General features: G+C 33.7%; 2 protein-coding genes across 2 annotated transcripts in view; one reads left to right on the top strand and one right to left on the bottom strand.

Annotated features, from left to right (window-relative positions):
- Window positions 1-23,735, bottom strand: part of ACSS3 (acyl-CoA synthetase short chain family member 3) — a 138,439-nt gene that overhangs the window by 16,554 nt on the left and 98,150 nt on the right. The window lies entirely within an intron of this gene.
- The window catches only part of PPFIA2 (PPFI scaffold protein A2), a 209,810-nt gene that overhangs the window by 152,526 nt on the left and 33,549 nt on the right, over window positions 1-23,735 (top strand). The window contains exons 15-22 of the mRNA XM_087968038.1: window positions 1,497-1,588; window positions 3,039-3,174; window positions 11,478-11,698; window positions 13,564-13,801; window positions 14,589-14,618; window positions 16,227-16,357; window positions 17,698-17,849; window positions 20,122-20,215. Of these exons, the coding sequence (XP_087824164.1) occupies window positions 1,497-1,588; window positions 3,039-3,174; window positions 11,478-11,698; window positions 13,564-13,801; window positions 14,589-14,618; window positions 16,227-16,357; window positions 17,698-17,849; window positions 20,122-20,215 (1,094 nt within the window). The remainder of the gene's footprint in view (window positions 1-1,496; window positions 1,589-3,038; window positions 3,175-11,477; window positions 11,699-13,563; window positions 13,802-14,588; window positions 14,619-16,226; window positions 16,358-17,697; window positions 17,850-20,121; window positions 20,216-23,735) is intronic.

The raw sequence follows: 23,735 nt of genomic DNA, 5'->3' as shown, positions 1-23,735 counted from the left end.
AAATTAATGATAACATTATGTTATTAATTAATGTGCTCATCCAAACAAAATAAAGAATTGTCTTTTCTTCTATTGATACTTATCTGTACCATTTACTGTTCTTTTCAAGACAGGTTTCTTTTTCTGATAAAAGTTTAGATTAGATTTCTTTATTCAAGAAACTTTGGCTTGTACAGCCACCAACATTCCTAGTGTCAGCTCGTAAAGCATTCCTATGCCTGTTTCTGAGTTGCCATAAGCAGGAGAGGGGGGGAAAAACCTGAAGGAACAGTACAGCAATTAAAAACAGAATACATTCCACACTTATCTTACAAAGATTGTAGCCTAAGCTACTGGATCTTCTGCCCGCAATACCCAGCCCATGTGTCCAACGTGCTTCGTTGGAGAATCTGATTTATGTCACACCCAGGGGGGAGTGGGGAAACAGGGTCACAGGTGACTATAAATTATGTGTGGTAGAATTGGCTTCATATGGGTCAATGCCAATGTGTTGCTCCTAATAAATCTTGTGGATTCTTTTGAAGCTTGGCTGAAGGTTCATGATTTAATTAGTGCAATTGCCAGAACCCTGATACCTAGCTTTGGTGATTATCTTTCCATTTTTATATAAAATCCCTTAGGTTTCAAGAGCTGAGGTTTTAAGGGTGAAGAGATTGGAATAGAAGTATTATTAGAGTTTCTATCCACCCTCATGAAAAGTACAAAACTGCTATGCATGTGTATGGTTAACAGACATAGTTCTACTATTTGTTCCTTTGTTGCATCTCTAAGCTACATTTTCTCTAACATGGTCAAGGATTTTGTGGCAGTATACATTTTATTCCCCAGAACTGCTCCTTATGATGTGGAATGGGCCCAAAGGGAGTAATTGGCCCAAGGTTACACAGTAGACTTCTTAGTTCAATTTGAATTTAACTAGGTCCCTGTGCAATTCTAGCATAATGTGTTCACCACCTGCTGTAACAATTTTTTTTGGTCACAAAACCAGTTAAACCTGTAGGCATATTTTATCAGGTGGTTTAAATGGTTCTTGCACACATATACTTTGCTAACAAATATCCTTCTCTAAAGATTTAATCTAATTCACCCTTCTGCTGTACTCTGCCTCACATAATTCCCACGACAATATGCTAGATAGTGATTGTGGAAGTTAACAATATATCTGCAAGGTATTACAATAGGGAACTAGTTTTATCATTGCCGCCTTCTGGGATTTTTACAGCTTCTCATGAGGATTAGCGTACTGCTGTGAGATTCCCTATGGTCTTCCATCCTAAATACTAACAAGATTTGAGTATGCTTAGCTTTCAAGCCCAGGCAAGATCATCCAGGTGTCATACTGAAGGAAAGAAAGCTAGATAACTCATGTAGAGATTTCTAATATCTGGCTCAACTATTCAGAGAGATTATATTATATGACAATAAAATTTGATGAATAATTTTGAACTACCATGTATCTATATTAATCAATTATTATTATTTGTTTATATTTTCAGGAAAGATTAGCAGAAGAGATAGATAAGCTGAGAGCTGAACTTGACCAGTTGAAAATACGAGCAGGTTCTTTAATTGAGCCCACATTGTCAAGGTAGCTACAAGAAAACAATGACATTTTCTTTAATAACATTATTTTGAAGTTTCAGTCATCATATATTTAAAACATTCTTCATCATCCATAACAGTGATTGCTGTTTACAGGATTGTGAAAGTTGAAATTTGCTGTCACCAGATATGACAAAGACACTAATTTAAATGGCATTAAAAGAAAGATTACTTCTCTGTGGCTAGGGAATAGAAATATCATGACTATTATTTAGTTAGTCATTATTTCCAAACTTGGTAGCAGATATATTAAATATCAGCAGGTTGGAAGTCATATTAGAACAGAACTGTTCTAATATGGCTGTTTATATCCTTATGACACAAAAGCATTCATTCAATCATTCAATCAAATTTATATGGCTGCCCCTATCACCATATGATTTAATAGCTGTGGAAATAAAGAACTATCAACTAACTCAATAATAAAAATGAATCATAAGATTATAGAATCATAGGTTGGAAGGAATCTAAGATTATTAGTTAGGTTGTTGTTTCTGGATTTATTTTTGGTTATTTTATTTTATTTTTCAGTTCTTGGAACATTTTAATAGGAAATCAATTAGATAAATGAATTTCACTTATTAATTACATGTGTATTCCTATTTTTTCATGGAATTCAAATATTATAAATGTCATAGATCAGTAAAATCATTTCTGGTCTATTCATTTTCAGATGAGATGTTTCATAAACTATCTAGTTTTATACTAATTTGTTACTTAACTTCATTAAGTACATTCTTTTGATGATATTTCACCATTAAATATACATTTCTAAAATTGATTTCTTTTTAAATGCATAATTCTGAACATATATTGTTCTATAATATTTTTTTAATTGAGAGGTTCAGCGCAAATTCATTGGTATTGAGTTGATTTTGGTCTTGTTGATTATACTGTGTCATCTTTTGGAACTAAATAAATGAGCCTCCTCTGTCACTGCATCCGTCATTTGAAATCTGAATGGCTGCCATCTTGTTAGAATTGGGCTGCCTAGATATTTGACAAAGAAACAAATACGTCTTCATTTTAATCTTGGAAGTAAGAAAGCAACATTTTAGTTTACGTTGGTATGACCCAATTTCTCATGGCTTCTCTTTTAAGTCCCTCCCTCTCCCTCCCTCCCTCCCTCCCTCCCTCTCTCTCTCTCCACAAGTTGCTGGTGAATTAAACTTTGAGTCTATATTTCCAGTCTAATTTTTCTGACAATAAAAACCATACTCCTACATATTGATTGGTCAAATGTATATTTTAGCTTTTCTTTTTTCATTAAAATGCAAACCTTATAAGTTCCCTTCAGTATACAAGGAAGCATACTTTGTTTTTATTGCTGTGTTGGTAGCAAAGATATATGCTGTATGTGGTAAAAATAAATATATTTTATGTGAAATTTGAGGGGTTTTTGAAAATCTAATTCCTGTGCCACAATTGTTTTTCAGGACACATCTTGATTCATCAGCAGAACTGAGGTACTCTGTGAGCTCAATAGTTGATAGTCAACCAGATTATAGGTCTACTAAAGTGATAAGGAGACCTAGAAGAGGTCGTATGGGAATCCAAAGAGATGAACCAAAGGTTTATATTTTAATCATTTTTCCTTTAATAAGATTGCAATCATAAGCATAGCTGATTTAAGACATGTTTCCAACTAAGGCCAGGACTGGAATTAACTTTCCATAGTCCTTGCGTACTTCTATAGATAATAGCTTTAATTATATACATCATGTGGATTCTACAATAGGATAATAGATTTGTTTATTCATTCAGTTGGTAAGGCCACATTTCTTAAACATTGGCTCTGCTTTTGCAATTCATATATTTAAAATGTAGAAAAATATGTGTTTTTGCATGTGCATGTGCCCACACACACTTCTAATTTTTTAGTCATATTTGGGCCTAAAACCTTTTGAAAACCTCAAAAGCTTCATATACTTAGACACTGTGTTGTGCTCAGTGGATAATCTGGTCTGACTGAAATTATCTCTCTAATAACTCTTACTGGGTAAAGTATATATTATCTAAATGCTATAAAACAATTTTGATATTTGAGAAAGAAGTGGGATTACATACTTTGAGCCTTAAAATTACACTAATAATATAAATCTTTTTTTAAGTTTTATTTGTTTTATTAGTATAATATATAAAATTAGTTTATATATATATATATATATATATATATATATATATATATATATATATATATATATATATATATATATATATATATATATATATATATATATATGTTATGTCCCACCTTCTAAAATAAACAGTTAAGGCTGAAAGCAGCAGTCCTTGTAAAGAAAGGCAGCAAACAGGAAAATGTTATGTCCCACCTTTTAAAGTAAACAGATAAGGCTGAAAGCAACAGTCCTTGTAAAGAAAGGCAGCAAACAGGAATTTTCACAGATAGCTCAATAAGTAAAAGTTCCAACGAACTAAATCCAAGACTCAACAAGATTCTTCAGATCAAAATCCTTCACAAAATAATTCCAATAAGTAGAAGTTCCAACGAATTAAATCCAAATCCCAACAAGATATTTCAGATCAAAATCCTCCAAACTGTGCTCTTCAGTTCTCTCTTAAATAGACACTTTGTTCCGGACAAAGTGCAAAGTCATATCTCTCCCTTTATAGAGTAACTAATTAGTCTAATTGCTGGTCTGCTCTCCTACTGTATCTTCGTTGGTTCCTCCTTGTCAGGAGACGTCTTGTCCTGACATCTACCCAGCAATCATCCAAATTATCATCTTCTTCACCTGAAGATAACATTTGTTCCTCATTATCACCTGTTCCCGGCTGACCACCTAATTGAAGGGTGGAGGAGTTTGAAGGTTCAAGCCGACCTTTGCAAATCAAATGCATTCATCTCCTCCTCATCGTTAGAACTTGCTGATTCATATAAGTCCTCCTCGCTGGAGCTGTCATTCAAAAAACCTGTAGCAGATGCCGGAATCACAACACTATCCCTCACCGCAGGGCCCTTCCCCGGGTCTGGCGATCAGGATGCGGTTTCGAAGGGAAGCGTGCATGAAAGTCTCGAAGCAGATCCGAAGCATGAAGTGTAGACGCATCCGTCCAGGAACAAACCTCCGAGTCATCTACCCTCCTCCTGACCAAATACTGGAAGCGACCTTTGAGCCAACGGGAATCAAGGGCGCCGACCACCGTATCGTCAACAGCAGGCTCCTCAGAAGGCAATGATAACGGACCCGGTTCAGCAGAATCACGTAATCGACAAACAGAAGAATCAGGAATCAAAAGAGATCGATGAAAGACGGGTGAATACGCATGGATCGTGGCAAAGTGAGGCGGTATGCCACGGGATTAATAACTGCCTCAATCGGGAACGGACCAATAAACCGATGATCAAGTTTTCTAATAGGGCGATCGACCTTCAGATGTTTTGTAGATAGCCACACTTTATCACCCACAACTAACGGAGGTGTATCTCGACGGGACCGATCTGCAAACCGCTTATAATCTTCTTTTGCCTTGTTCAATTGTTGTATCAGTAGACGTCGAACTGCGTGTAGTTCTTCCAAAAACTCTCGGGTCTCAGGAACCGGGAATCCATCATAGTTAATGGGAAGAAACGCGGATGATAACCCATATTTGCAAAAAATGGCGTGACACGGTGGAGGTATGCTGCGAGTTGTTAAACGCGAATTCTGCTAACGGGAGGTATTTCACCCAATCGTTTTGTCGCAAATTAACAAAACATCTCAAATATTGAGTAAGAATCCCAATCACCTTCTCCGATACCTAGCTTTGGTGATTATCTTTCCATTTTTATATAAAATCCCTTAGGTTTCAAGAGCTGAGGTTTTAAGGGTGAAGAGATTGGAATAGAAGTATTATTAGAGTTTCTATCCACCCTCATGAAAAGTACAAAACTGCTATGCATGTGTATGGTTAACAGACATAGTTCTACTATTTGTTCCTTTGTTGCATCTCTAAGCTACATTTTCTCTAACATGGTCAAGGATTTTGTGGCAGTATACATTTTATTCCCCAGAACTGCTCCTTATGATGTGGAATGGGCCCAAAGGGAGTAATTGGCCCAAGGTTACACAGTAGACTTCTTAGTTCAATTTGAATTTAACTAGGTCCCTGTGCAATTCTAGCATAATGTGTTCACCACCTGCTGTAACAATTTTTTTTTTGGTCACAAAACCAGTTAAACCTGCAGGCATATTTTATCAGGTGGTTTAAATGGTTCTTGCACACATATACTTTGCTAACAAATATCCTTCTCTAAAGATTTAATCTAATTCACCCTTCTGCTGTACTCTGCCTCACATAATTCCCACGACAATATGCTAGATAGTGATTGTGGAAGTTAACAATATATCTGCAAGGTATTACAATAGGGAACTAGTTTTATCATTGCCGCCTTCTGGGATTTTTACAGCTTCTCATGAGATTCCCTATGGTCTTCCATCCTAAATACTAACAAGATTTGAGTATGCTTAGCTTTCAAGCCCAGGCAAGATCATCCAGGTGTCATACTGAAGGAAAGAAAGCTAGATAACTCATGTAGAGATTTCTAATATCTGGCTCAACTATTCAGAGAGATTATATTATATGACAATAAAATTTGATGAATAATTTTGAACTACCATGTATCTATATTAATCAATTATTATTATTTGTTTATATTTTCAGGAAAGATTAGCAGAAGAGATAGATAAGCTGAGAGCTGAACTTGACCAGTTGAAAATACGAGCAGGTTCTTTAATTGAGCCCACATTGTCAAGGTAGCTACAAGAAAACAATGACATTTTCTTTAATAACATTATTTTGAAGTTTCAGTCATCATATATTTAAAACATTCTTCATCATCCATAACAGTGATTGCTGTTTACAGGATTGTGAAAGTTGAAATTTGCTGTCACCAGATATGACAAAGACACTAATTTAAATGGCATTAAAAGAAAGATTACTTCTCTGTGGCTAGGGAATAGAAATATCATGACTATTATTTAATTAGTCATTATTTCCAAACTTGGTAGCAGATATATTAAATATCAGCAGGTTGGAAGTCATATTAGAACAGAACTGTTCTAATATGGCTGTTTATATCCTTATGACACAAAAGCATTCATTCAATCATTCAATCAAATTTATATGGCTGCCCCTATCACCATATGATTTAATAGCTGTGGAAATAAAGAACTATCAACTAACTCAATAATAAAAATGAATCATAAGATTATAGAATCATAGGTTGGAAGGAATCTAAGATTATTAGTTAGGTTGTTGTTTCTGGATTTATTTTTGGTTATTTTATTTTATTTTTCAGTTCTTGGAACATTTTAATAGGAAATCAATTAGATAAATGAATTTCACTTATTAATTACATGTGTATTCCTATTTTTTCATGGAATTCAAATATTATAAATGTCATAGATCAGTAAAATCATTTCTGGTCTATTCATTTTCAGATGAGATGTTTCATAAACTATCTAGTTTTATACTAATTTGTTACTTAACTTCATTAAGTACATTCTTTTGATGATATTTCACCATTAAATATACATTTCTAAAATTGATTTCTTTTTAAATGCATAATTCTGAACATATATTGTTCTATAATATTTTTTTAATTGAGAGGTTCAGCGCAAATTCATTGGTATTGAGTTGATTTTGGTCTTGTTGATTATACTGTGTCATCTTTTGGAACTAAATAAATGAGCCTCCTCTGTCACTGCATCCGTCATTTGAAATCTGAATGGCTGCCATCTTGTTAGAATTGGGCTGCCTAGATATTTGACAAAGAAACAAATACGTCTTCATTTTAATCTTGGAAGTAAGAAAGCAACATTTTAGTTTATGTTGGTATGACCCAATTTCTCATGGCTTCTCTTTTAAGTCCCTCCCTCTCCCTCCCTCCCTCCCTCCCTCCCTCCCTCCCTCCCTCTCTCTCTCCTCAAGTTGCTGGTGAATTAAACTTTGAGTCTATATTTCCAGTCTAATTTTTCTGACAATAAAAACCATACTCCTACATATTGATTGGTCAAATGTATATTTTAGCTTTTCTTTTTCATTAAAATGCAAACCTTATAAGTTCCCTTCAGTATACAAGGAAGCATACTTTGTTTTTATTGCTGTGTTGGTAGCAAAGATATATGCTGTATGTGGTAAAAATAAATATATTTTATGTGAAATTTGAGGGGTTTTTGAAAATCTAATTCCTGTGCCACAATTGTTTTTCAGGACACATCTTGATTCATCAGCAGAACTGAGGTACTCTGTGAGCTCAATAGTTGATAGTCAACCAGATTATAGGTCTACTAAAGTGATAAGGAGACCTAGAAGAGGTCGTATGGGAATCCAAAGAGATGAACCAAAGGTTTATATTTTAATCATTTTTCCTTTAATAAGATTGCAATCATAAGCATAGCTGATTTAAGACATGTTTCCAACTAAGGCCAGGACTGGAATTAACTTTCCATAATCCTTGCGTACTTCTATAGATAATAGCTTTAATTATATACATCATGTGGATTCTACAATAGGATAATAGATTTGTTTATTCATTCAGTTGGTAAGGCCACATTTCTTAAACATTGGCTCTGTTTTTGCAATTCATATATTTAAAATGTAGAAAAATATGTGTTTCTGCATGTGCATGTGCCCACACACACTTCTAATTTTTTAGTCATATTTGGGCCTAAAACCTTTTGAAAACCTCAAAAGCTTCATATACTTAGACACTGTGTTGTGCTCAGTGGATAATCTGGTCTGACTGAAATTATCTCTCTAATAACTCTTACTGGGTAAAGTATATATTATCTAAATGCTATAAAACAATTTTGATATTTGAGAAAGAAGTGGGATTACATACTTTGAGCCTTAAAATTACACTAATAATATAAATCTTTTTTTAAGTTTTATTTGTTTTATTAGTATAATATATAAATTATGTGTATATATATATATATATATATATATATATATATATATATATATATATATATATATATATATATATATATATATTCCATTTCAATCAAACATTGTACAATTATTGTACAATTTTTAGGCAAACAATCAGGGTGTTTACAATAACGTGTATTACAATAACATTAATACTATAGTGGCAATAATATTTTGTTTGTCCATTTTAACAAATTTCCATTTTAATATTTATCCTTTTTATGTCCCTTTCTTTCTAACTTCTGTTTTTATTGTCTAACCATCGATAAAATAAGTTCCATGTCAAAAAGTCCCATGTCAAATTTAGTTTCTTCTTTATCTTTGATAGTGTTAGTCTATTCATTTCTGCAATTATAATATTTTCTTAATTACCTTCTCATCTCTTGGGATCTCATCACAACTTCCGTTGTTGAGCATATACAATTCTAGCTGCAGTTAGTACATGTAAAATCAAGTATATAATCTCTTTATCATATTTTTCTGGTAGAATGCCCAATAAAAATATTTCTGGTTTCATATCTAAATGCTGTTTTATCATTTTTTCTAACCAGGTATGTATTTTTGTCCAATATTTTTTAACTTGTGGACATGTCCATCACATATGGTAATATGAGCCAGACATTTGATTACATTTCCAACATTTAGTAGATCTATCCTTATACATTTTCACTAATCTTGTTGGTGCAAAATGACATCTATAAAATATTTTATACAGTTTTTCTTTGTATGCAGTTGACATAGTCAGTTTAACATTTCTATCCAACAGTTTCTGCCATTTATCTAGTTCTATTACATATTCAAAATTTTAGCCCAAACAATCATTGTCTCCTTTACCTGCTCACTTTCAAGTTTAATACCCAATAAATAATAATATATTTTTCTTTGTCAATTTTTCATCCTTTCCAGTTAATATCTGGTCCAATTCTGTTAGTTCTTTATTAAAACCATATATTTTAGCATCTTTCTCCTACCGAGATTGTATCTGCATTTGTGGCCACCATGTAATGTCCCTCCTTTGATTACTAAATTCCTGCTTGGTTTTTAATTCCCCTCTTTCATTCAAAATATCTTTATATCTTACATTTTTGTCCGTATTAATAACATTAGAATGCATCAATGCTTCCATTGTGGAAAGCCAGAGTGGTATTTTCAGGTAGTATTGTTCTTTAATTTTAAGCCAGACTGATAACACATTTCTAACGTAATATCTTTGAAAGTAACTATGTATCTTGTTCTTCCCATACCATAGGAAAGCATGCCAACCCTTCTAAAGTTAATAGTCTTTTATGCCTCAAATTAATCTATTCTTTCACCCAAATTAATACCGAGGCCTGGTAATACAATTCCCAATCTGGCAGTCCAAAGCCCTCTCTTTTTTTGGAGTCTTGCAGCATTTTCAGACCTATTCTTGCTTTCTTCTCTAACCAAATATATCTTAATCTTATCTTATTTAATTCCTCAAAATATTTTCCCCACTTTTATTAGTATTGTTTGAAATAAATATAATAGTCTTGGCAGAACATTCATTTTTATAATAGCTATTCTTCCTGTTAATGACAGTTGCAAATCTTTCCATTTCTCCAGGTCTAATTTAATTTGTTGCATCAGTTTCATATAGTTATCCTCATACTCTTCTATCTTTTTAACTAGCTTCAGTCCAGTTTCTAATGGATCTTCTAATATAAAAACCAGGTTGTCTGCAAATGCCTGTAGCTTAGAGTTCTCTTTTTCATTCCCATTCTTTTTATTTCTTCATCTCGTTGAATGTTTCTGGCTAATACTTCCAGAATCAGTATAAATAGCAGAGGGAACAGTGGACATCCCTGCCTCATGCCTTTTTTATATCAAAATTCTCTCCATTTATCATCATCTTAGCTGATTGTTTATGATATATTGCTTTAATCATATTAATAAATCTCTCTCCAAAGTGCATATATTTTAATTGTAATAGCATAAATTGCCAATTAACATTATCAAATGTTTTCTGTTCATCTAAGAAGATCAAGCCATTTGTTTTCCGGGATGTGTTTCATAGTATTCCAGTGTATTCAAAATCACTAATAATATACTTCTAATATGGTATAAAACATATACCACAATTACAAATCAGAGTATAAGAAGAAGAAATGAGATAGAGCCATTTGCTATTTATTACATCCAATTTTCTGCTCTATGCAATTTTTTTCAGGCTAAGTCTTGAAATATTAACTTCTATTCTATTTTGTTTACTGGATTGCAATCCATAGACAGGACTTAATGGAGATTCAGTTTTCCAGTATAGTTTAATTTTATTGAAGCCTTTAAAAAAATAGCAATAGCACTTAGACTTATACACTGCTTCACAGTGCTTTACAGCCCTCTTTAAGCGGTTTACAGAGTCAGCATATTGTCCCCAACTAAAGTCTAATCTGGGTCCTCATTTTACTGACTTTGGTAGGATGAAAGGCTGAGTCAATCTTGAGCCAATGAGAATCAAACTGTCAAACTCCTGGCAGCTGGCAGTCAGCAGAATTTGCCTGCAATATTGTGTTCTTACCACTGCACCACCATGGCTCATTATAAAAGTATAGTGTCTAAAAATATTGCCTTTAATCTTAAATAATCCTGGGATATCCATAATATTGTACTATGAATTTAAATTGACTTACAGTGGTAGTGGTCACCAGGGCAGAAAAGAACTTCACATTTCCTGCCTTAAACTATTTCGGGCCTCTTGTAGGATAAATCTTGTTATTTTTATAACAGACTGAAATTAAGATCAGTGTGATAACATAATGCAGCTGTTAGAAATTAACAAGAATGGTTTAAGTGCACAAATGGCTGAGAAAATTAAAAGTGTTAATAATTGCATTGGTGTTTTAAAATATAAGTTTTACTGTGAAAATTAACATTTAGAATCAGTCTAATCTATATACATTTCTACAATTTGTAATTAGGTAAAATCCCTTGGAGAGCATGAGTGGAATAGAAGTCAGCCAGTTGGGGTTCTAAGCAGCCATCATTTTGAAAGTGACACTGAAATGTCTGATATAGATGATGACGATAGAGATACAATTTTCAGTTCAATGGATCTTTTGTCACCCAGTGGACATTCAGATGCTCAGACCCTTGCTATGATGCTTCAGGAACAACTGGATGCAATCAATAAAGAAATCAGGTATGCTTACTTCACACACACACACACACACACACACACACACACACACACACACAAACCTTAGAACAATCCAATGTTTTGCCTGCTAATGGGATAAAAACTAAGTTGATGTGATTTCTGGTTTCTTCGTGGACATCTGATTTTCTTTGAAGCAATATAAAAATGGCTTGCCATTTGCTTTCTTCTGGATTTTTAAAAATTGTTAATATAGGTTAATTTTTTGCAAACTCCCCAAATTAAAAGATATTACTTGTCTGTTCACCAGATTATAGTCAGTGTTTCTCAAAGCCAAAATATCTGGGAGAAGTTGACATTAAATGAAACCTAAACATTGTAAGCACATAGAATATGAAATATGAATAGGCAAGCAAAAATCAGATGAAAGTTAGAGCAGTATTAATATTTTGTCTACTCTTGATGAACAGTATATTTAATACATTGAAAAAGAGATCCCCGTTGGTAAAAGATGAACATGATATATTATTCTTTGCTATGTAGTTAAAAGGTAAAGGTTCCGCTTGCACATATGTGCTAGTTGTTTCTGGCTCTAGGGCACGGTGCTCATCTCCATTACAAAGCCAAAGAGCCGGTGCTGTCCAAATATGTCTCCATGGTCATATGGCCAGCATGACTAAATGCCAAAGGTGCACAGAATGCTCTTACCTTCCCATCAAAGTGGTCCCTATTTTTCTACTTGCATTTTTACATGCTTTCGAACTGCTAGGTTGGCAGAAGCTGGGACAAGTAACAGGAGCTCACTCCATTATGTGGTGCTAGGGATTTGAACTGCCAACTGCCGACCTTTCTGATCAACAAGCTCAGCGTCTCAGCCACTGAGCCACTGTGTTCCTTATAACTATGTATATTTATAACTATATAATTATAAACCTCTAATAATTATGTAGTTGCAGGAAAAAATAATGTCCTTTTTCTCGTGCTATTTTCTTGAGCTAAACTTCTTGCCTTGAAAGCCTGTTCAGCCTCTCTAGTAAAAGCATATGAGCGCAGCATATTTTCTGAAAGGAGCAAATAATAGCTGGCAGATGTAACTAGAAATGATATGAAATTTAAAAAGTAAACTATCATTCCAGCAGCTCAGTCAATTCCAATTTGTACTCATGGCTACATTAAAAAAAATATTAAAAGATGAGAAATTTCAATATTTCTTACTGGATATCACTTAAACTTATTAAACAAATTTATTTTTTAAAATGGCAATTAAATTTTGTGCACTGATATTGAATCTCCATCCCACTATTTTTGATGACAGCATATTAACTCAGTGGACAAAGGGCGGGAGAGATAATATGCAGCTCTCTGCTCCAATACCTTGCAGTCTTTTTTTGATATCTGACACTTATGGTAATCACTCCAATTTGCTTTGAAAGTATGCCATTCCTGTAAAGTATTCTGAGTAGTGGTCAGGGAGAACATTCCCAACTCCTATTAACACTCATACCGTGTTTCTCATATAATAAGGCTGGGTCTTATTTTTTTGAGTCCTGAAAAAATGGCTAGGCTGTCTTTTCGGGGTGACTTAATTTCCCCCCTTGCATCTTCGGGCAGGCGGCGACAGCTTGGATGTTGACCTCGGCATTGGTGGGGCACTTCGTATCGGGTCAACACAGGCAGCACCATATCCGGGTGTGCAACAAAAGTACTTCCTAACGGCAAGCCCCCCACCATTCCCCACCATTTCGCATGTTTTAATATAGGCCTTAATTTGGGGGAGGGGCTTAATTTTATTTCATGCCTATAAAACATGCTGGGACTTCCTATTGGGGAGGCCATATTGTTGGAGAAACAGGGTATTAAAACAATATTCTCATAAAAATGACTTACCTTTTCTTGGTTCATCATTACAGGTTAATTCAGGAAGAAAAAGAATCCACAGAACTACGTGCTGAAGAAATAGAAAACAGAGTTGCTAGTGTGAGCCTAGAAGGCTTAAATCTGGCCAGGGTTCATCCTGGAACATCTATTACCGGCTCAATAACTGCATCTTCATTAGCGAGCTCCTCTCCTCCCAGTGGCCACTCAACTCCTAAACTCACTCCACGCAGCCCAGCTAGGGAGATGGATCGGATGGGTATCATGACACTGGTAAGAAGTACAGCTTTCTCTTGATCACTACCTTTATTTAATATCTAAGGAATCGTCTATGTAGGGTTATTTTTTTCATTTCTTGTTTATTTCTTCTTTTTTATTATTATTGGTTTCTTTGTGTGTGTATGAGTGCATGTGCATGCACTTGTGATAATGTCTTATTGACTGTTAACACAAGTCATTATAAAAATTTTATTTGGACCAATTCCTAGTGTTAAGGCAAGATAACGTAAAAGTAAAAATAAAATTCTAAAAACAGAATATGTTAATAAACTGTTAACATAAAGGCACTTGCTATCATTTGTGCATTTGTAAGACAATACCTGGTTTTTAAAATGTTAATGATATTTCTTAAAACTATACAGTAGAACCTCTGTCACAAACGCTTTTGACCACAACCAAATCAAGTTCCGACCAAAAAATTCACATTTTTCCCCTTCTGCACCATTTTTTTGTGAGTGCCAAATTTCTAAAATTAAGTTTGGGTCATGACCAAATCAGGTTGCAACCAAAGTTATGGAATGAATTATGGTCATGACCAGAGGTTCTACTATACATGTAAGTGAAAACCCAGTCTGGTCTACCTCCTTGAGTTCCAGCCAAATTCTGTTTTGGATTCAATGGCAGTAGCGCTGGTGTAATGGAAGGAAATTTCATCATAAGAGCCAATAGTTCTTATGCACTTAGAGAATCTCAGAATGAATCTTAATAAAAAAGTAACACAAGAGTTATACAAATCTATATTTCTGATAATACTTTTTCTTTTCTTCGTTATCAACTCTAGCCAAGTGATCTCAGGAAACATCGAAGAAAGGTACATTTTTAATTATATATATTTGTTTTTTTTCAGACAAGGGTTAATTATTTCTAGCACTTTCAAATTCAAACCTTTACAAACATTTTCCCCAAGATACAGTTTTCTAAGGATGTGGAAAGCCTTCAAGTCCCAACCCTTTTGCTTTGTTGTAGTTGAAGCAGCTAATTTGGATGATCCAAGAAAAGATCATTGCATTCCTGTGAGGCAGACATCACCTTCTCAGGAAAGCCACATTGGACCTTAGATTTGTAACAAAATGGAGCCCTATCAAAGTGTTTAAGTGTCACCTCTATTAGAAATTAATTATGTGACAGCATAAAAATATTTTTGATATTTTTATACTGTATTTATTAAACATATCTCACCTTTTCCATGGAAGTGTTTTTTTCCAATTAATATTTTGTGAGGTATGTTGGTCTGAGAAATAGTGGTCAGATCAAGTCTCTTTGTGTGCTTCCTCAGCCTCTTTATGTTGATGGACTTTTGTATATGCTAATTAATGACTGATAATTTCCTTACTGTTGCCTCCCCTATTCTAGCAGTAAAATTGTTTAATATGAAATAAATGTTTCTGGTTTTATTACTTTTATTATGCTCTAACTTTGCTTTGAATTTTTTTTAGTGATGAAAAAAACACAATAAATTTCATTCAAAAATAACAATGTTAGCTAAAAGCCAACAAGTTCAAGAATGTCATTCTCAAAACTGAACCAAAATAAATTAGACGTGAGTTTGATAGCCCTGCTCTACAGTATCACAAAAATACTACCTATTGCAGAATAGCATTGAATTTGTTACAAGGCAAAGAAAGAAGAAAGCTGATCAAGAGCAGAGGGTTAGATTGTTAAATGAGGCCACCTCATTTGTTAAGCAAGGCCACCTCACAAAATGGCCATCACCATTTGCAACCATAATAGGCAGGCTCCAGTACAGTTTTAACTAAAGGACAACCTATATTGGATTCACAGAAAAGTCCAAGTATATGAGGGACCAATTTTATCTACCAACATGTCCATTTTACTTCAAACATTATTTATCTGAATGGTAAAGTTTTCTTTTTTATGTACACTAAGAGCATATGCACCAAGACAAATATCCTTGTGTGTCTAATCATACTTGGCCAATTATCACACTTGGCCAATAAATGAGTGAACCATTCACTCATTTATTAAAGGGCAACAAAAATACTTCAATAACTCATTTGAATCTTGTTATTTAGTCCTTTATTAAGATTTAAAGATGAGAAAAGGTTAAATAAACTTTATTTCCAATTATATCCTACTTTGCATATCCTTTCCAACTCAGGAAAACTGTCTATAATTTTCTGAATTAAATAATAATAATAGCAACCATAGCAATAGTTAAATGTGTGCCTGATGTCATATTCAGTCCTGGAAATTGGAACTATATAACTATCATTGTATAATTTGTACTTAGCACTTTTATTCTATATCTTGTTCTAGGATGGAATGCCATTTGTGTGTTTGGTTGATTGATTTCCTTACTTGGAAAGGAGTTGACTTTCCAATAGTTTTTTTTCTTCCCAGCCCCTGCATTTTATAAAACTGTTTTTCACCTACATTTTATAAAACTGTTTACTTGTAGATTGCAGTAGTTGAAGAAGATGGTCATGAAGACAAGGCCACAATAAAATGTGAAACGTCTCCTCCACCTACACCTAGAGCTATTAGAATGACTCACACTCTACCTTCATCATATCACAATGATGCCAGAAGGTAGGAATTCATTTGTTTGGCATAGCCATGTATTGTGTATCTTTTAAGTGGGATTCATCCATTTAAGTTTCAAGTTGAGTTTCACATGATTTTTGCTATGTGCAGTTGTCCTGACATTTATTTAGATCAGTTTTTCAGATATGCTTTCCATTTTCCATTTCCAATTGAATGACTGGTCTTTAATTTCATGCCCTTTTTGATTAATCAAGTGAGGCATGATCATTTTCTGATATTTTCTTGTCATGGATTATAAATGAACAAATCAGAGGGTAATTATAATTCATTGTGCTAGCTATCCATGTCACTTGTTATGAAGATAGTTAAATGATAGGCTTTTAATATTTGGATACTGTATTATAGCCCAGGGGTCCCCAACCACTGGTCCGCGGACCGGTACCGGTCCGCGGAACAACTCCTACCGGGCCGCGGCTTGCTGGGCGCCGCCATCTTTTTTTGATGAAAAAGTGCTTCCGGTGAGCTTTTCCGGGTAGAAAGCTCACCGGAAGCACGTTTCATCAAAAAGATGGCGCAGCGCTCGTGAGCTTTCCGGGTAGAAAGCCATTTCTATCCGGAAAAGCTCACCGAAGCCTGGCGCCGCCATCTTTTTGATGAAAACGTGCTTCCGGTGACCTCACCGGAAGCACTTTTTCATCAAAAAAAGATGGCGGCGCCCAGCTGATGACGGTACCGGGCCGCGGCGTCAAAAAGGTTGGGGATCACTGTTATAGCCAGTTCAGTCAGTATTTTACACATGGATTTTTGATGGTGGGGAATTAGCAGTGGAAAGAAATGGAGATTTTGCTGTCTTGTATCTGTATATCCTTGCCACAGAAGGGTAAATTTTTGCCACAGAAAGGTAATTTTTTGGAGGGTAATATAATTATATCAGAAACTTATTTTACATGAAAACTACTGGAGAAAATAGTTGTTAATTACTTTACCTATTAGGGTAGATAAGATCAAAGCAATAGTAATAGTGGTAGTCATTGCTTAGATGCCATTTAATTCAACATTTGGTTCTTATCAAAAGCATTCTAAAATCTTTCTAGCCATACTTACATTAACAAAGTTTTGATGAATTATATCTGTCTTTTTATTCAATTATTTCAATCAAGAGTAAAACATAAAAAATGTGCAGTTCTAAATATGGTGGTAATACCAGAAAGATTATGGTATTATCACACTATATATCAGAAATTTATTTGATTATTGTTTCCATAATCTACTCTCATTAGATTTCATAAAACTTGTTTCCACAGCAGACAAGTTGTGGACTTCATGATGGGACTTAATCAGGACAATAATAGTTTCTCTGTTTTTGTGTGTGTGTTTTTTAGTAGTTTGACTGCATCCTTGGAACCAGAAAGTATTGGCTTTGGCAGTGTCAATAGCAGCCAGGATTCCTTGCACAAAACTCCCAAGAAGAAAGGAATAAAGTCTTCAATTGGACGCTTGTTTGGTAAAAAAGAGAAGGCACGACTTGGACAGCTAAGTAAGACATAGTTCTCCAGGTTCAGATCATAACTTTCCAGTGATTTTTTTAAAAAAGTATTATTTTTTTAATCTTTCATAAATGCTTTAGCTTCTCTTTCAGTTTCAGTTTGCTTTTCTGCCTTTTAAAATGGTTATGGTTTTTTTCCATGCCATTCTGCTATCATCAATCATATTTACTGTCATAGAATTATATTTTGTTAAGTCATTAAAGGACATAGATTAAGCTTTCAATGGAAGAGAATATAGCTCAGGGTTGAGCTGTGAGTCCTTGGGGCTCTCTGAACTTGATTGTTTTATTACCCAATTAGGCAGTGTACAGATAGACCTCAACTTCTAACCACAATTGAAGCAAAAATTTCTGTTGCTGAATGAGGCATTTGTTAATTGAATTTTGCCACATTTTACAACCTTTGTTGCTACAATTGTTAAGCAAATCACTGCAGTTGTTAAATTGTTAAGTAAATCTGATTGTTAAGTAAATCTGACTTCCCCAGATAGTGAACTGGATGCAAGCAAATAATCTAGCTCAGAGAACATCAAGAATTCCAAAAATTAAGTTTCCTTTACTAGTGTTTACTACATTTTGTGAAAAGATTCCATTCACAGGTAAATCTGCTCAGCTTTAAAAATCACACAGAGTAAAACTTGGATAGCAATTAGAAAAAATATGTGACAAGTGTGACATGAGCTAAGACTATCAACTGCACATAATCATAGCTATCCTTTTATGACTCTAGCTTATAAAGAATTTTGATAGAAAATAGATTTTACCCATCACCCATCACTTATTTGGCAAGATTTGTCAAATTTTTCATTTTTCTTAAATTAAAAACAACTTGGAAAAAGAATTGGCTACTTTATATCTTTCTTGAAGAATTTGCATAACTCTAACATAAAGCTTTATTTATCATATTTGTATAGTTTTCCATCTCACATTGATGTATAGTTTTGTCATACAGTGTAGTATAGTACAATACAATTTAATGGCCCCAGTATTGATTATTTACTCAGAACTTAAAAATAGCTGCAGTGGAAAATCAAAGAATAAATTAGTTAGAATGCATTCTCATTTGTAAAATAATAAAATAGAATGTTCTATAGTGCCATTAAATAAACATTGACAGCAGAGATGAATGTACTTATCATTTAACCACAATAACTATATGGAGTGATGTAAAATTATGATTTATTTTCTAATATCTGTAGTCACTATTCATGTAACATTTTATATTCTTGTCTATTTTATATGATGCATCTACCTGGGCAGCATCTATGGAAAGGATAGGAGAATGTTGCTGTTGGAACTTCTGTTCTGACCCAAATCCTTTTCCAATAAAACAATAACCAAAGGGAACAGAAACCTTTTAATGAGTCTTATGAATCCCCAGTTAAAAGGCTGCTGCAAACTAATTAACTTTGATAAGCACAAACCTCGCCAAAACTGTGCGAGACTGCCAAGAATCACAGATAAGAAATATTTCACAACACAAGAGTCTTCAAATACTAACTAAGGTACTGCAATGTCCACGAGGCTGGAGTTTCAAAATGTTTTTGATTCCTACAAAGAACGTCTGATTCACAGCTGGCTTTTATCTTCTTGAAGGAGGGGCCATTACCTTGCAGTCTTACTCCCAAGTCGCCCGTGCTGCTGCAGCTGTTTTTTCCTACGAGCAGCTCTGCGTGCACTTGGCACAGGCTCCTCGGGAATCTCCTCATCGCTGCTGCCAGCCCCCACAATCTCTGAAGGCAGCAGTCCACTCCGTAATGGTCCTGGCCCCTCATCTGAGTCCTCACTCTCCTCATCCGTCTGTACCTTCTGCCAGCTAACCACAACAACTTCACAGTTGGGTCATAGGTAGCTCTTTGGGGTCTGTTGTAACTTCAAAGCATCATTAAGTGACTGGTTTAGTTTATTGTCATTGCACCTTGTAGAATGCTAAACAATGCTATTTTAATATTCCTTCTGCCCAAAACAGTCATTTTGGCTTGAAAGGGCTTCTTGTCTTTTTTAGAAAGTCAAATTAGGAGATGAGAAAACCTGACTAAGGAGAAAATATTTGAACCTTGCTTACAGGAAAACAAAGAGGGGAAAATCATGAGCACTTTAAAAAGTTATTTGTGGAATCTACATTCTTAAGTTTTATTTTTCATAGATTTCAGGTTACCGTTTTTACCAGTATATATGTGTCTCAGAAAACAAATCAAAAGCACGTCTGGTAACATTATTTAAAAAATAAAGATAGAAAATCTCTTTGCTGTTTTAAACACAGGAGGCTACATGGAAACTGAGGCTGCAGCACAAGAATCTCTGGGATTAAGCAAACTTGGAACCCAGGCAGAAAAAGACCGAAGACTAAAGAAAAAGTAGGTTGGCATGAACTTTGAATAAAACACCAAATACATTTGCTTGTTGAAGAAAAATCAATGTATTAGTACTTATTCTGATTGCATTTTTAAAAAGCCAAACACAATGAAAGGTAATTTCTACTTTTCTATATTGATTCTATTAAAGAAACATACCAGGAGGATTCTTGGGATTTGCCTATTGGTGGCCTATTTAAAATGCAGATATTTTCTACTGAGAGTAGTAATTATTTTCAATTCAATCTGCCACTCTTACATGGCAACTTGGTCAGTGAGTTACTGAACAATGATATGCTGCTTTCCATTGCATTTCCTTGAAATCCTAATTCATTCGTTGTGTACAAATGTATGATAAAATGCTATTATTTTTTGATACCTATCATGTTCCCTAAAGAAAATACATGTTTTACAAAATCACAAAGGATACCTTTGGAGAAAAACTGTGGAAATACTTATCTTCAGAACTTAATTTCTGCTGATCTCTTTGAATTTTTGATGCTTGCTTTACCAGAAATCTTTCCAGTATTTACTTATTTGTATCTTGTGTGGGAAAATAAATTTTGGTAATACACTGATCATTGCTTAGCTTGAGTATTCTACATTATGATGTAGCACTCTTAGATAAAATATTACTTTGATTATCAGAATACGTAATTGATTTGTGACTATATAGAAAACATTGGTAATATCAAACAAGATTATTTCATGCTGTCAGAAAAGCCACTTAAATTAGCACTCCAAAAAGAAAAGATATGCATTTTCCCCTTAGTTATATTTATTTATTAATAATACAGTTAATAAATATATTTCAATCAGAATCATTTTCTTCTAAAAATAATATAGAAATATTATATAAACTATGTATTACATTTAATAATGTAAGTTCCCTGGTATGGATAAAATGTAAATGTGACTTCCAATTTTTCTTTTTTGCTGCTGTTGTTTCTTTATAACGTTGGAAGGTATAAATCTTGTAAGGCTTTTTTTGTTTCTACCGGGCACTTCATGCAAAAAATAAGATCACTAAATATTTTTATACAACTTTTGTACTAAATAGTTAGGTGCATTTTGATATTTGTTAATAATAATATTGTGATAATTTAAATAATATTTTTGAAAGACTTTGGTCTTGCTTTCTATACTTCACTTTCATCTCTCTGCCTGATAGTTTTCATTTATTTTCTGCTGGCAGAAACATACATACAATAATGAGAATTTTTTTGTTGACATATTTTCCTTAATAGTCTAGTAGAAATTATATTTCATTATCCACGTTCTAATTACTTTTTCTGTTATCAGTTTTCAACAGACAATTCCATGGGGAAAAGGTGTATAAATGAGATTGTGATCAGTTATAGTCATAACTCTGACAAGAAATCTTTGTAAAAAAGATGCTTGAAATCTCTGACATATTGGTGGCACCCTTCAAGCATATATTGACTTCAACCTATTTCTTTATGTAAATTATTCTGAGCTAAATCTGGGTTATGAATGAACAAGTTATGTTGGGAGGGCGGGGTTCTAAAGCAATTTACCATTACATTGGCCCTGGCATCAAAGTTTAGTCAAGATGTTTTACTGTATTTTTTCATTAAATAAGCCCAACTTGATTGGTATTAACATCAGAAATTACAGAACAGTTTTCATAAACATGACTACATTCAAAATATGTGCATTAGGGAAATCCCATCCTCAGTTGCTAAAAATTATAATATTCACTTGTAAGTTGCTTTCCATGACTCCTTTTAATTATCTACCTAAATTAAAAATGTCCAAGTTTAACAGATTTGTGGAGGCAAAAGGAATGAAAGTTTCGTGTTTATTAACAAAGCAAATCCAAAGGCATCCTTATTACAGTTTATCATCTCAGATGTACAGTAATTCTGAAGACAGTTGACTTCCCAGTAGGGAAATTACATGATTTGTAAAATGTGTTATCATGTTAAAGTATTAGAAAATATTTTTGTGTTCTTTGCTGCTAATTGCATTGATTCATTAGTTCTGAAAGAAAAAAACTTGAGTGTAAAACTTATAATTACCATATGAGTAATATGAGTACTAGAAGGCTCCAAGAAAGTTCTGCTCATTGCTAGGCAGAATAATTATGACTAAATGAAGGGAACAAGGAAAGACTGGTCAGGTTAAATAAAAATCTGAAAGGCAGGAAATGTCTTTTTTTTAAAAAAATCTTGTTTTTTTTTACTGACAGAATGTTCACCTTCCTATGCTCCTAAATTATTGTTATTATGATTTGTTGCACAGTCAACCAGATGTTGATATTGAATTTGGCACTTTTATTCATCTATCAAGTCCCTCCCAAGACAGATATTGTTGTTTAATGATGTTAAAAATGTTGTCGTAGCATGTTCCTAGTAAAGCTGCCTTTGCAATTGACTGATGGCTGTCAATGCCAGTGGTATTACAGTGGTGCTTCAGAAGTTTTGGAATTGCACCCAAGACCCTTATTATTGTGGATATCTTTGCTTTCTTTTTTCACAGTCATTCTACTTCTATTTGCAGGTCTTTACATTTTGTGATTTTTTCCCCCTCAATCCTTTCTCTTCTATTCTGCTCTCACAGTATTGATGTCCACTATTCAGATTTTTTGTCTTATCAATCATTGCTAAGTTTTGGGTGTTGTATGACAGCTGCTTGTTAATGTTGTTATGGTTCATTGCATAATCAAACAGAAGTTTATATTTGGCATTTTTATTATTATTAAAAATGTTAGTTTTATCATCTGAGGCTTTATTTGCATATATATATACAAATGCTGTGTTTTTATATCCATGAACAATCATTTCTATTAGGAGCATTTATTTATTTGTTTATGTATATCTCACCTTTATTATATTTTACAAATAATTCAAGGCGGTGAACATATCCAAATGTTTTGTCTATCCTGTATCTTCATAGATACATGAACATGCATATAGCAGCTTCACACTATTTGCTTATTTTGAAACATTTATAATATCTTTCTACTTTATAAAATCAACCAAACTGGTGAATAGAAATAACATCCCATAATTTATTTTTCTTAATTTTAGCTCCTAAATATATTCTGCTGCCAAAATATGGTCTGACACACAAGAAGTTTTGGGTGTCTGAATACTATGGATTTTATATTTAAGACTTACTCCAGGAATAGTTTGCTGCTAGTTAATTGTTTCTTGCTCATATTAGAATTCAATTCAAATTATTCTAACATTTCAATCAGATTAAATGCATATGGATTGACTACAACTCCTATATATTCTTGTTCTTAATCATGCTGGCTACTGGGGATGATGAAATACCATTATTCTTAGCCATGCCATCACATACCACTCATCTGCACTCTTCTGAATAAAAGTGTAGAAGTATAAAACTTTTTATCATCCAATATGAAAAATGCATTATTGTGTTTCTGTTAATTATCCATTTGATCTGGATGATTATGTTCTCTGAATGAATGCTAATTCAGTAATAAAATAGGTACATATCAAATAGAAATAGTAATTATAGTTGTAACTTGAAG

Source organism: Notechis scutatus, chromosome 6 (assembly GCF_049901735.1).
Source record: "Notechis scutatus isolate UNSWTSFEM ecotype Mainland chromosome 6, rNotScu1.2, whole genome shotgun sequence".
NCBI classification, from domain to species: Eukaryota; Metazoa; Chordata; class Lepidosauria; order Squamata; family Elapidae; genus Notechis; species Notechis scutatus.
Note: the sequence above shows the minus strand (reverse complement) of the source record. Positions and strands in the feature narration are given on the sequence as shown.